Source organism: Tupaia chinensis, unplaced genomic scaffold (genome assembly GCF_000334495.1).
Source record: "Tupaia chinensis unplaced genomic scaffold, TupChi_1.0 Scaffold000384_1, whole genome shotgun sequence".
NCBI lineage: Eukaryota > Metazoa > Chordata > Mammalia > Scandentia > Tupaiidae > Tupaia > Tupaia belangeri.
The window spans coordinates 111,894-126,893 of record NW_006159886.1 but is presented as its reverse complement, the minus strand read 5'-3'; the positions used below and the strand labels follow the sequence as shown (position 1 = coordinate 126,893).

At 49.9% G+C, this 15,000-nt stretch overlaps 1 protein-coding gene across 16 annotated transcripts in view; it reads right to left on the bottom strand.

Moving 5' to 3' along the window:
- Positions 1 to 5,962: 5,962 nt before the first annotated feature.
- The window catches only part of ABLIM2 (actin binding LIM protein family member 2), a 96,459-nt gene continuing 87,421 nt past the window's right edge, over positions 5,963 to 15,000 (bottom strand). For 11 of the 16 annotated variants that reach the window (XM_006153623.3, XM_006153626.3, XM_006153624.3 and 8 more), the window contains one exon: positions 5,963 to 7,684. In XM_006153623.3, coding sequence (XP_006153685.1) covers positions 7,571 to 7,684 — 114 coding nt within the window. In that variant the 3' untranslated portion in view covers positions 5,963 to 7,570. The remainder of the gene's footprint in view (positions 7,685 to 15,000) is intronic. The other 5 variants (XM_006153630.3, XM_006153625.3, XM_006153631.3 and 2 more) reach the window with 2 other exon arrangements.

The window sequence follows — 15,000 nt, the reverse complement described above, 5'->3', positions numbered from 1 at the left end:
GCACTGTACCTGAAATGCTGTCCATTCTCGAACATGGCAACTCCAGAGGATGAAAACATGGGGCTTTGGAGTCAGATGCCTTGGTTTGATTCTGGCACTGCCATTGCTAGCTATATGATCTTAGACCATTTTTTTAGCATCTCTGAGCCTCAGTTTCTTCATCTGTAAAATGGAACTACTAATACCCATCTTACAAACTGAAACTAAATTATATTGAAGGTCATATGGAAGATTGAGGTTCATATTCCATGTTTCCAGCTCAACTTGTACATACTGGGCATGCATGATGGTACCTATGATGCCAGGTGGCTAGGAAGGCTGGAGGAAGAATGATGGCACAAGATCCTACTGAGGATGCTGAACTTTCTGTCTTTCTCTCTTGAAAAGAAAGAAACTTTAAAACAAGAGAAAGAAAATAATGAGGCTTATAGATACCTCATCTCAAAGGAATGAAATGAAAAATTTTTTTCTTTTTTTGCCTTCTGCCAACAAAATAATTTCTTTAAGGCAGCATTTCCACTTCTGGTTCTTTTCAGATTTGTTTTCTCCAATTACGTTTTATATGAAACTCCTACCGATTCCAATGGGACTCCTGTAAGTATTGGCAGAAAACATATCCGGCTTAAATGCTATCAGAGACAATGGCAGAAAAATGTCTCTGTTTTTCTAATTGAAACAACATGTGTATATTATGTTTATTTATACAATTCTACTTTATACACACACACACACATATATATGTATGTATATATATATATATATTTTTTTTTTTTCAGAGTCTACTGATTTCTCAAAAATCTGTAGATGACACAAACATTTCCCTGATAGGCTTCTGTGAGAAACACTCTACTATAAACCAACCTCATCTATGGATATTAAAGTAAAACATAAGCAAAGAGAACTCAACAGAATATTAAAAAGATAGAATAATAAGAAAACTAAGTTGAGACGAAAGTTGAAATACAAAAGATCAATGAAACAATTATTTTTTGTTCACTTGTTGCTTTTGAGTTTTTTTCCTTACTTATAAAAGAACATAAATAATAAATACATGCTATTTTTGGATATTCCCCCAAAATGTTGGGTTTGATTGTATTGTAAAGATGCTCAGTGAAAACTTTAACCAATTATGCTGTTGCAATGTAAGGCTTTGGAAGAAAATTAGTGATTAGATGGTTAGCGTGGGGCCCCCTGTGAGTGAGTCCTGGCAGGTAGAAAAGGAAGGGAAGTGATGTAAGCAGAGGCCACAGGGATACCTGCTCAGAGTTCTGCCTTCCACCACTCTTGATGCCTTTGGACTTACCAGCCCCCAAAACTGTGAATCAATAAACTTCAGGTATGTCTGTTAGCCACACAGTTAAGATTTTTTCTTAAATAAGTAGATTTTAGCTGCTCTTATCACAAAAATAGTTACAATGTGGAATGATAGGTAAATTAATCTGATTCACTACAGTAACCATGTGCTAAATGTAGCTATGTGTCTGCATTTTTATGTATCCAAAAAAATCATGTCCTAAACCTGGAGCATACGTGTTTTAGTTCCTTTTGTTGCTTTCTCACCACCACCACCCCCAGCTCTGTCCCTCTCTGGTCAAATTAAAATGAATAAATAAATAAAGTTAAGTAAAATAATTCTTTCTTAAAAAAGAGAGAGAGCGAGAGGAAGAAGAAGAATTTCTGGTCAAATTAAAATGAATAAATAAATAAAGTTAAGTAAAATAATTCTTTCTTAAAAAGAGAGAGAGAGAGCGAGAGGAAGGAGAAGAATTTGAAATCATAGATTTTCATGTAGAGGTAGGTAACAAAATATTTTGGTTGATGAGCTCTGAGGCTCTCCTGGGCAGTGATGGCGTTAGACAGCCTAAAGTGTCACAAGTCATTTAGGAAGCACCTTAAGGAGCCAGAAGCATTCAGCAAGGCAGGAATTCAGTAAACTTTGACTTGCAGAGGCCTAGAAGGGCTGAGGGCAAGAGCTGGAAGCTGGTAAACAAACTGGGGCTGATCCATGCTCAGACATGCTGATGGGCAGGGCCTTTTAGAAGCCATCCTGGAGCTGACAACCCTGGACCACTGGAAGATCACCCTGCATAAAGAAGGGGTCAGATGGCACAGTGATTCCAGGCAGGACAGGCTGTGCTGTGCTCTACCAACTCTGTGCTGCCCTCTCCTCCAGGAGAGGGAAGGAGAGAGCAATGTCTCTGCAGCCCTGCGCTTCCCTGTGAGAATTTTCTGGAAGCAGTGGGGCTGAGGCCCTGGTGAGAGTTGCTGCTCCCTATCACAGCAGCCGTAGCAACCGTTGCTCACCTGCCCTCCATGGTCCCCAGAGGGTTATACTATCCCCAGGTTGTGCTTTGTTCATTTACACTGGGGAAGACCAGAGCACTGGGACCTTCGTACTCCCTGGCAGGTGGGCAAGTGAGGCTGTGGAAACACAGGCATCTGAGGCTGCCTTCTCCAAAAGCAGGCCTGAGTCCAAGTGGTGTACATGGGAAGTGATCCCAGGAGGTGCTAGCAGGGGTTAGGGACAGGGTTGGGAGGGAAGTGAGCCAAGAGAGGGTGTTAATGAGGTGGTGGCCACTGAGGGCATCTGGGGCTCAATCCCAGTGTGGAACATCCTCAGAGTTGTCCTCCTACTGAGAGAGTGCCTACCTGTTTAAGGACTACTCCTTGGCACGCCGCCAGGCCTGCTCCCATGCAGGCTGAGCAAGACCCCACATGTGGCAGATGTTTGCAGGAAAACCTGCAGATTACCCAGGAATGGTGACTGCCGAAATGCCACAGGCAGGGCATGGCTGAGTCTCCCTGGCAAAGCGCACAGAGAATTCTGAGCCAATAAGGAGTGTCCTCACCGGAGACACATGTAGGCTATTGTGGAGCATGGCAAAGAACTAATGTCTAGCCACCGGTCCTGGATGTGCATGCAGCTTCCTGTCTTTGGACCTTTGCCTGAGCTGTTTCCCCTGCCTGGAAAGCCTCTTCCCGGACCTTCCTTGTCCCAGCCTTTGTTGGCTGACCTCTGGTCACCCCTTTGAACTCTGTTTCAGTGGAACTTGGTGTCAGTAGCTCCCAAACACTCTGCCTTACTCCTGGTGGGCTTTCTACACTCCCTGCCTCTGTACCAGCACTGTCCTGGATTGCCATTGCCTGTTCCTGTCTCCTCCATGGGTTTGCCATGGTTTGAGATCAGTTCTTGAGGTCAGGTATGGTGCCTTATTTGTTTCAGTTTTATCATTACCTATTGATAAACTTGATTATTTGGGTGTAACAGTTAGGGAGGAGAGGATCTTATCATGGAAGTCTCTGCAGAGATGAGGACATCTCAGCAGGGTATTAAAGAATAAGAGTCTGCCATATGGGACATTTTGGGAGAGAGAAGAGCCTTTGCATAGAACAGACTTGTTTGGAATAGGGAAGAGAAGATGTTATTTGAAAAGTGAAGGTTTAAGAGGGAGGGGTGAAGAGGCTGAGAGGGGACCTGCGGATGGTGTGGAGGTTAAGGGCTACTCCATTAAGGGATATTAGAGGTTAGATCCCATCTGGCTAACTGCATGGTTTGGATCTTTGACGTAGGTGCTTGACAAACACACTGGGCACACGTGCGTGCTTGCCCAGAATCCTGAGAGAAGAATGGAGAAGGGATTGTAGCATGGTCACTCTCCCTGGGGAGTGCTCTGTTCTCTCTCTTTCTCTGTGTCTCTGTCTCTGCTCCAGTAAATGCACATATCTTATGGCAAAATTTTAAAAAGAAAATAGGTTAAGAGGGAGCTGAGCCCTGATGATGGCCCATGAAGGAGTCTGGACTTTAGAGACACCTTGTTCCCTTTGGAACAAGTGCGGGGGCCCCGCCAATGGCACAGTCAGGCCTGCATGACTGACAGAATGCTATGGGCTGCTGGGTGGAGGATGGACTGCATGGAGGAAGTGACATAGAATAAAAATATTAGCATAGAGAGATTCAGAATATGGAGGAAGGAGGAGCTGATGGGGGGCAGGCTTGCAAATGGAGAAACAGTGTGGAGAAAAGCATTCACAGACCTCACAGTTCAGGCATGAGAAAAGGAATCCTCTATTACTCATGGGGCCTAGTTCAACGATAGGCCTGACAGCCTCCAGCAGTCACCAGGGAAGCACTGATCTTTCCCATTTAATTCCACAAAAGTGCTCCTATGCTTAGGGACATGCCCCTCCTGGCTCTGCGACACAGGAGGACCTGGCAAAGTCTCTCTGCAGAACATTCACTCAACCTGTCAGCCCTCCTTGGAAAAGGGGACTGCTTACCCAACACCACAGATTTCATCCACTCTGGGAGAAGGGGGCTTGGGAGGAGAGGACCATGGGTAACAGATACTTGCTTCTGGAATGGTCTAGCTTTAACCTATGTAATTTACATTAACCTGTGCAATAGATGGGTTTCATCTCTGGAGAGGAAGCCTGGGGACCCAGAATGTGGAGTGGAGCAGACTGCAGCAAGGAGAAGAGTTGGCCCCATAGCAGCACCCGAGGGGCTAACAAATGGGGTGGGAAGGCATCCTGAGGCGCCAGATGAAGGTTCCAGATGTCTGACTTGGAGAGGAGGAGAGCAAAACACCGCTGGGGCTCCTGGAGAACTAAAGGAAGCAGCTGAGTACGACCTGGCCAGGCCTCCCAGACACAGAACGCTGTTCTCTACCTCTAAGACTCAGCGAGCCCCGCCCTCGCTAGCACAGTGGTGAGTGTCCCTACCTACCCACACAGCTGGAGGCCAGGAGTCCAGTCCAGCCTCCTGGGACACAGTAAAGGCCCGGCTCTAGAGGCCGTGGGAAGCTGGGAGCTTAGCATGATCTGACTGATGTTCGCAAAGCATCAGTGTGGCTGCTGGGTGGGAAATGACTTGCCCACTTGAGAGTGGCAACAGAGGGCCAGCTGCGGAGCTTATGCTATGAGAGCCGAGGGTGGCCTGTGTGTAATCAGAGTGACCACATATTCTGGGTTGCCCAAGACAAGCCAGGCTTACACCTGTGTCCCAGGGTCAAGGTCAGAGTGCCAGTTTCTGTTCTCAGAGTGTCCTGGTCTGGCACCTGTGCAAATGGAGAAATGCGAACCCAGGCCTGGGAGGCAGTTAGCAGGATTGCTGATGGGCTGTCCTTCAGTGCTGAGGGAACGAACCTTAGAGATTCTGCCAGTCTCTGACTTGCGTACGTGGGCCGATGGTGGTGCCGTTTATGAAGCAGGGACAGATTATACGCGTGAACAGGTTTTGGTGGTGGTGGTGAGGGAGGACCCAATACTCATGAAAATCGTTAACACCACTGGAATACAATTAGAGATTATGAGATATGTAATCTCATGGTGGTATTGGTTCTCCCCTGTGGCAGCCCTGCCTGCATGCTCTTTCCTTCCAGTCCTTTCCTTAGCCCTGCGCTCAGCATAACCGGCTCCCAAATTTACCAGAACCTTCGAGGCTGTGCCCCGCTTCAGTGCCTCTGCTCCTGCCCTTCCATCTGCCCAGAACACCGTTCCCTACTGTCTTCTGGGAATACTTTCCCATCTGTCAAGACGAGGTTTGGACAGCACCTTCTCTGGGAAGGCTCCCCTGCCGTCAGGCATGTGCAAGGGGCCTCCTGTGGACCTTCACAGAGCAGCCCTCGGTCCTGGCATTGCCTGAGTGCTGGCAGGTCTCCCCAGCCTCCCTTGGCACTCCATCAGAACCTAGCAGCTAGCCCTTAGTAGGGCTGAGGAATGCTCCCGGATGAACAGAGGCTCAGCCCTCCCTCGCTGCGATGGGACGGGGTGTCCTGTGGCATTCCTCTCGTAGACAGTCCCCTGCTGAAGGCCTGGCCACTGCTCTCTTCACACACCCAAAGCATCCACTTCGAACACTCTTCACAAACGCTGTCCTCACAAGGGGGCCCGTGCCTGTAGAAGTCACACAAATCCATAACCAGCAGCTCTGTACTCTGACAAGTTATAATACGTTGCCTTTTATTTTCCCAAGCATCCAACCCTGGGATCAGATAGGACATTGCCACGAAGAGAAGATGGGGGTTTCCACTTGCCGGGCTCAGATTGCTAAATGGCAGGAAGTGTATTAGGTGCTAAAACGTCCTCCTCCCTCGCCAAGCTGAGTGAGAAGCTGGGTAGGAAATGTGACTTGTCATCTTATGAGCCATGGGGAAGCTGAGTAAAGACGACTCACAGGAGGAGACAACCAGGACATGCACGAAGAGGTGACGCCCACCGAGCACTGGCGAATAGTTCTCAGTGCACCTTGCCAGCACCTCGCGACAGGCACCGCGCTTGCACCCACACCTACCAGTGGACACAGATGCCTTTCACTTGGGGGACTTGGCCAGCCCCTGCTCCTGGACACTCTGTGGGCATAGCAACGTAGAAGAGCAAACCTCCACTCCTCTCTCCCCAGAGCCTGGTAGCCTGTTTCAGGGACACACAGGAGCTTATCTTTCCCAGGGTGTGTGTGGTTTGCATTTCAGGCTACATCACAAAGACAGGACACCAAAGCTACATCAGGTATTAGGCTGGATACGTGGAAATCCTTTATTCCAGGGCTTTGGCCATCAGAGGGGGATGTTTTCTCTCCATGACTTGGAAAAATAACAGCGAGGAAAACAGTAGTGACCATATTTCACGCGTATTTACAAACAGCATTATTTAGAAGGGTCTGTCTTTAAGGTTACCTGTGTGACACATGGAAAAAAGGAAAAAAAAAAAGAAAACAGACGAGGAGTCCTATCTATTCAGAACACACCAAGAACCAAAACCACATAGATCTGAACGGTGGAGAATAAGGCTGGAGGCGCTCCCCCGCAGAGGGACCGTAAAATTAAACTCTTTATATATGTATCTTATGTTTCAGTAGGCTATGCTTTTTAATAAAATAAAAACTTCTGTGTTACTTTAAAGATATCATGTAGGCATCTCGGGGGTGATTTGGAAGAAGAATGCAGTGCACGGAGGGGCCCTGGAGGAAAGGGTCCAGGTTGGTGTTCCTCACTGAGACCCATCGCAGACAGCTGCAAAAAGTGTGCGCCTGTGCTTGGCATGCCCTGAACACTTGGCGTTCCTCTCCTGCCCTAGCCTTCAAGTCTGCCCGCCAGACTGTCCCTCAGCGGTGAGGAGCTTTTGTGCCCACTAACCCGTGATGTGTTGGCATCTGTCATTGCCAGGCCTCCTCACAGCTCACGTCCCGGCCACTTCTATACCCCCAGAACCTGGAGCACTCTGGGAAGGTGGGCTGCAGCCCTCTGAACGCTCCGTCCTGCTTCCTACGACGGCTACTCGGTAGCCTCTCCCTGATGTGCAGCCACAGTGGGGAAGGGATGGTGTGACAATAGACTTGGCCCCAAACTACAGGCAGGAGTGTCACAAGCAGAAACAGGGGCTGTGCCTGCTGGGAGAGCCCCCCTCCCACTCTCCGGCCCCCAAGCTGGCCTCCCTCAGGCACCCACCACCCGCCCCATGGACACAGAGAAGCCAGAGCAAGGTGCAGTAGGGGGGTTTTTGCGTGATTCTCGCCAGGGATCCCTCGTCTCTGCTCCCTGCAAACACACGTGGTCAGGCACGTCGGCGGCCATCAAAACAGCAGGGCTTTCTTCTTGAGGTCGTTTCTCTTCCAAAGGGCCAGGCGGTCAAACTCTTCAATGCTCATCCCAAACACTTCCTGGAACTCCTCAGGTGACAAGTGTCTCTTTAAACAAAAAGGAAAAACGGAAGAAGGCAGTTAGCGACTTTGAACACACACTGCTGGGTCAGCTGATGTCCACATCAGAATCACCCAGAGGTTGGATTGGTGGTGAGAATAGGGTGGCCTCCTCGGCATGCCCGGCCCCCCAGGTCCCTGCTTTTCAGGGTAGGAACTAAGCTGAGAGCAGAGAGACTCACCTTGACTCACAGCGACTAAAGGCAGAGATACACCCAGGACTCTCAAGTCCTCACTCCTACCAACGCATCTTCCACTACCGACCCAGTTCATCCATGTGCCCCTGGAACAAGACTTCTACCTGCCTGAAAATGACTGAGATTTCTTTCTGCTCTTTTCTTTTTTTTTCAGAGAGAGGTTTTTGCTATAGAGCATGTGCGTTCGCCAGAAAGACAGAGAGACAGAGAGACAGAAAGCGAGAAATCACCCCCCCCCCAAGGGGTAATGGCCCCGCCGCAATCGCTTCTTCTCCTCCATTCTCCTCTCGGGATCTTGGGCACGCATGCACATGCAACAAGCATGAATTTAAGCTGCCAGGTCCGGGATTTGAACCATGGTTGACTATGTGGGAGTCTAGTGATGTAACCATTATACCATCTGCTGGTCTCAATGACTGAGCTTTTTATAGATTTCCTTCAGTAGTCATATCTGTTATTTCATTTCATGGTCACGGTCACAATTCGAGAGCAGAAGTTTCATAGCTGAGGAAACTGAAGTGTGGACAAAGATCAAAGAAGCCAGTCAAGGCCCAGGCATGAGTGCAAATCCTCCTTCTCCCCCCAGCCTCTAGTGTACAATCACGAGTGAGAGATTTTGTCTCTTTTAGCCCAGCTCCTCTCCTGGGGCCACCACGGAGAGGCTGCACAGCTTGATGGTTAAAGGCACAGATGCTAGGGCCTCAGGGATGCTGGGAGCGAGTTAGCATCCTGGAGCCCTAGTCTATGCATCTGTGTAATAGAGTGTCCATAGTTCCCAGCTCCTGGAGTTGTGGGATGAATGAGACAATGCAGATCAGCACTTAGAACCAAGCCTGGCCATGCACAATGCAGCAGGTGTTGGCCATAGGAATTATGACCTGAGACATAGCTCAGAGTGAGCTCTGCGAAGCTTTTCCCACCCACCATCTGAACTGTAGCCTCTCCTCCGCTCCCAGTACTACATCTCTGTCTTGCTCAACAGCCTCTGAAAACCTTCTCATCTCTCAGGAACTGGCTCTGGTGGGTTCAGGTGGGTCAGGAGTCCCCTCTCCTGAGAAGCCTTCCAGGGAGCATGAGGCGTTACATGCGTGCAGTTGCTCCCCTTGGCTGGCAGGGGCTGAGAGGAGGAACCGAAGTGGAGTCAGGGATGGCCTGGGGCAGAAAGAAGCCAGGATCCGCTCTGCACGATCCTCTGCTACCTACCTAAAAAGTGTGGTTGAGCCCAGCTGTGGGCAGGCGGTTCTGCAGTGAACCTGCCCCAGTCTCCCCATTGCTAGGGAGATATCCAAAAGAACTGCAGTAGGACCTCCAACAGGTATTCTCACACCCATTTTAAAGCCGCGTTATTCAAAACAGCCAAAAGGCAGAAATGACCCAGGGTTCCATCAGTGAATGAATGACACGCAGTTACAGCATAGCACAGAAAGGAAGAGCATTCAGCCACACAAGGGGATGAGGTAGTGGTTCACGCCACAGCATGAGTAAGCCTTTAAAACACGGTACGTGAGAGCGGCCAGTGTTGCTGACAAAAGGTCAAGTGTTGTGCGATCCCATGTATACAAACTGTCCAGGATAGCCAAAGCCACAGACACAGAAAGCAGAGTAGTAGTTGCCAGGTTTTGGGGGGTAGGAAGTGGGGAGTCACTGCTTACGGGGGTGATGAAAATGTTCTGGACCTGGAGAAAGGTGATGATGCCCCACAATGTGACTGTACTAACTGCCACTGAGGTATCACTTTAAAATGGCTAAGATGGTGAATTTTATGTTATGTGAATTTGACCACAATTTAAAAAAATCTTTCCCTCCAAAGTGCAGTTTACTTGAACTTAAACAAAGCTACAATATTAAAGGCGTGACTATCAAGAGAGAAAATAGGCGTGGGGACATCTGGTCAACTCCTGAAAGCATAGGCATCCATCATTGCCGTTAGCCTACTTCACAGAGAGCACCGAATCCATGGGGCAGGAGCCGAAACCCTGTTGTTGGGGTGACCTGGAGAAGGGATTCAAGGAATCCCCAGAATGCCATGCCACAAAAGGCCCTTCTTATTGAATGTAGGCCTAGCGTCTCTCCCTCTCTTCTCTCCTCTCTCTCTCTCTCTCTCTCTCTCTCACACACACACACACACATAGCATCAACAAGTCTCTGCCAGGAGGGTATCTGCCAGGAATGCTTTCTCGAGTTTGCAAACAGGAAAACAGTTCTGATGCTTGCCAGAAATTAACCATTGGCATGGTGTTGAGATTGAGGATTTTGATGTGCTGAGAAATCTGCAATCCAGGCCCCAGAGATTTAGAATTGTCATTTTAGACTGTGTCTTTTAAGACATTTAAGACACTAAATATGTCATTCAAGACAGTGGCACTGCAGTTCCAGGTATGAAGTCATGATCATCTCAGTTACCATGAGATCAAAGGAACAATAGAAGGAAAATAATTTCCACCCTATTCAATAATATTAGTTGAGTGCCTAAAATATAACAGACCTTGTTCTCGACATTGGGAAGTCAGAGATGCAGGGCTCTAGTGGAGGAAGAGTGGGGTGGTTAATGGACTAGTGAGTGAAGAAGAAAAGACTAGAAAACACTCGGTGTAATAAGACAGTGCACACCCAATGCTGGTACCCAGGGCAGGCCTAGCCAAGAAGCTCTGTCCACAGCACAGAAGAACGCAGCTGAGTGTGAGATGAGGGGAAGGGCACAAAGCTGGTGGTGGCAGTGGGACACCTCCATTAGGTAGTGTCCTAATGACACTGGGCAGTCCCCAGTGCCTCTGCTACCTGTGACCATGTGTTTAAGGGGAAAAGGATGGTGAGTGAGCAGTCCTGCTGGGTTTCACCAAGGTTGGATCTTTACTGGCTACGATGCCAGGGGTAGGAGCAGATGCATGGCCAACCACACACTGGGCAAGAGAAGGCAGACCAAAGGGTGAAGTCCTGTGCTCTGAACCTTGGGAGTTGCCTGAGGGTAGGATGGACTCAGTGCTGGTTGGTGAGTGAGAAGGAGAGGGCAGGGGGTGTTGGAAGTGTGGTACTACTGGGGATGACCATGGGGCAGTGGTGGAGGTGTGGTGGGCTGGCATGTTGGAAGGAGCATCTGTGTGACTTCTGAAGTTGCCGTGAAAGGTGGCAGGCCTCCTGCAGGACAAGAACACTGTAGCCAGGATGCTGGAGTTGCCAGAGGCTCTGGGGAGCCAACAGGTTTAACAGATGACAGCAACACAGGGAATGGGGGGGTATCCTAAGTGTGTGGATGGGGCTGGGTCTCATGTAGTGGTCTATGGGGCTCAGGACTTGGAAACAAAGGCTCAGAATCCTAGCTCTGTGGCCTTGAGCTGTGTGAGCCTAGCAGTGCTGAGCTCAGCCATAGCGGGGTGGGGGCGGGGATGCCACCCACCACCCATCTCCACATTCATTCATTCTCGTTCATTCAGTGAACTTGTGCTGAGCACCTGCCTCAGCAGACACTCTTGCAGGTGCATAGACAGAACCACGAGCAGATCAGATTAGCGCTTGTCCTCATGGAAGCTACATCCCACTGGGGGGTGGGTGAGGGAACAGACAATAAACACATGTCAATATGTAAAGTGTAAGGGTATGTCATATTTAGTAACTGTCTAAATATGCAATAGGCAGGCAGAGAGAAATATCGCTGAGTCAAATAAAGGTAAGGAGTAAGGTGTGCTGGGCTGGGAGCAGTAGGCATTGAAAGGAAGAGGGAAGCGGCATGGATTTTGGATCTATGCCAGTGGAGGCAGTAGGAGGAGCTGACTGGCCCTCGGGTACCAGGTATACCAGGTATCCTTCCTGGGAAGGCTGCACCTGCAAGAGCCAGGCTGCCTGGAGGCACACTCCCTCTTTCCTTCCCTTAGGCCCCAGCTTAAAACACCTCTAATTCCTTTTCAAAGAGCTGAACTCAAACAAATGCCAGGGGCATTGGCAGCTTGGTAGCCTGCCTCTGGGAGCTCCTGCGTAAGTGGGAAGGGCCTGCACGCCCGAGGGGACTGGGCTGCATCTCTCCAGGTGACGTATGCCATGCAGCTCCTGCTCACCCCTCATCCTCGCAGCAGAGAAGCTCTGGAATTGAATTTTTAAAAGGTGCACAAGAACCCAGGTTCTGTGGTCATGGAAAACCCCCAGCTGCTGGGACTTCCAAAGCATGGTGGAGTCGTGGGAAGGAGATGCCAGACCAGAAGGAGAGGAAGAGGAGCAACTGGCCTGGAGCTTGCAAATAAGATCGCCCGTACTCACCACCTGGAAAGTAGCAGGCCAGAACAGGTGCCGACTGGCACCCAGAAGGAGGCAGGGCCAGGCATTGGAAGGGAGGCCCAAGGTCAACTCTCTCCTTCTAGGCTCATTGGAGGGTCTGCAGAGTCCTGCCTGGGGATGGGTTGCTGCCCCAGGGAGGGATGTGACAGAGCATCCCCCATGCCAGTTGGACAGAGCCTGAGGCCCACCTCACAGGTCAGCATTCCTGTCCGTGCTCATGCTGGGCACCCCACCTGGGCTGCGGTCCAGCTACTGCAGACAAGAAGCCCACCCCTACTTCTGGGAAGGAGAGGGTGGGCTTAGGAAGGAATTAGAGGAGAGCTGCACAGGGTCCCAGTGAAGAGAAATACCACAGAGTCAAATAAGGAAAGTAGGCAGGGGGTCTGCAGAGCTGGGGACAGGTAGCATTGGCAAAAGAAGGACTCTCTCCCCAGCGCTGGGTCCATGTTACAATTGCCTGGGGTGCTTTTTTCTTTAATCTGTGAACCCTTGGGTCCCACCTGGAGCCCACCAAGACAGGTTAGCGATGCCGAGCCTAGGGACCTATATTTGTCACATCCCTCCCTGAAGCAGCTGATGGTAATTGAGACTGGGAACTTCTAGGCTAAGAGAAAGTTCTGGGACTAGCAGGGGACCAACACACACACACACACACACAGGCAAAAGAAGGACTCTCTCCCCAGCGCTGGGTCCATGTTACAATTGCCTGGGGTGCTTTTTTCTTTAATCTGTGAACCCTTGGGTCCCACCTGGAGCCCACCAAGACAGGTTAGCGATGCCGAGCCTAGGGACCTATATTTGTCACATCCCTCCCTGAAGCAGCTGATGGTAATTGAGACTGGGAACTTCTAGGCTAAGAGAAAGTTCTGGGACTAGCAGGGGTTACCAACACACACACACACACACACACACACACACACACACACACACTTCCAGGCTCCAGCCCTGTTTCCTCACTGCGGGATGAGAGCAGAGCTTGACTGCCCAAGTCCTCCAAAGGGCAGTGTGAGGGTAACATGAGAGCAGGCCCCTGGCAGGGGATCTAGCCATACTTCCTGGCTCCAGCTCATGATGCTGAGAATCAGCTTCTGGCTCACTCTCCACTGCCTCCTAGGTCAGAGGGGTGGAAGATCCTTTCCCTCCAGCAGCTGTAGGATAAACTCATGCAAGGTCAGTGGCCGAGTTAGGCTCTCCCTGTGATAGCCACAGCAGGCAGGAGGAGACGGAACACAGCTGACTCCAGAGGCAGGGCCAGCTTTCAGAGGTTCAAGCCAAGCTCCTCCATCCCCAGACTCCTGAAGGCTCTCCAGGAGGGCAGCCTCAACAAGGTGTCTGCCAAGGCCAAGCACGGCCAAGCTCCTTCCTGAGCGAGTAAGAAGGAAGCCCAAGGAAGATGCCATTGCAGAAGGTAGGCCAGCATCCTTCCAGAATAGCCTCACTCTTGGAATGCATTGGTCTCCCCAAGAAGCATCTCTGGAGGGGAAGCCATTCTTGCAGCATGACAGGGGTCCCACGTGTTTTGCCAGGGGTCTATCTCTTTCCTTGTGCACCCGGCAGACCAGCGTCATGACAAGACCTCAAGCCCAGGAGCCAGGCACACCATCCAGCTGTGCCAAGTGACTTGACCTCAGCTGTGATATCTGTGAAGTGGGAATAAGCAAGCGGAGGGCAGTACCTTCATTTCTCCTTGCTCTACTTAGAATGCCATTCCTCTGCCCAAGTAACTCTTACTCATTCCTCAGGCCTGGTTTGGGATCTCAGCTCTTCTAGAAAGCCTTTTCCCACTGCACTCTACACCTCCCAGCCTCCCAGAACCCTTGAGCCTCCCCGTGTTATGTGGGAAAAAGAACTAACAACTGACTCTCTAGAGAAGGAATGCCCACGGGGGGACAGCAGTTAGCATAATGGCTATGTCGCTGGATTCCCACATAGTCGACCACGGTTCAAGTCCCGGACCTGGTGGCTTAAACTCAAGCTGGGTGCTTGTGCATGTGTGCCCAAGATCCTGAGAAGAGAATGGAGGAGAGAGGATTGCGGTATGGCCATCCCCCCTGGGGGGGGTGATTTCTCGCTTTCTGTCTCTCTGTCTCTCTCTGTCTGTCTGGCGAGCGCACGCACCCTATAGCAACAAAAAATAAATAAAATAAAATAAAAGAGAGAGAGGAGGAATGCCCAGTGCTATGGTCTGGATGTGTCCCTCCAAAATTCATTTGTTGAAATCTAATATCCAATGCGATGGTATTAAGAGGTGAGGCCTTTTAGGAGGTATATGTCACAGGGGCTCTGCTCTCATGAATGCGCTTAGTGCCCCTATAAAAGAGATGGATGGGAGCTTGTTTGTTCCTTCTGCCATGCATGGATGCAACGAGAGGCACCATTCATGGAGCAGAGTGCAGCCCTCACCAGACACCCATTTGCTGGAACCTTGACCATGGACTTCTCAGCCTGGAACTGTGACCAATAATCTTTCATTAGTTATAAATTACCCAGTCTAAGGTGTTGTACGATAGCAGCCTGAACAGACTATGACACAGACTCCTCCTGACTATAGTATTTGCCAACTTCCCTGGGATAAATTCTCTTAGCCAGTTTCAAGCTTCCACTGTGGCGTCACTGAACACAGAGCTGGAAAGAGGTACCCAGGAGCCGCCATTACAGACTTAACCACACAGGCACGATAGACGCGCATAACCTCAGAGCACAGGGAAGAGTGGAGTAGGAAGGAGAGAATTTACAGTATATACTACCTTTGTTTTAGATATAATTGATTCGATTGTGAAGTTATGTATCCCTTACTTTTTCTCAATGGCTGGATTTACCAACCAGCTTGTAGCATTCCTG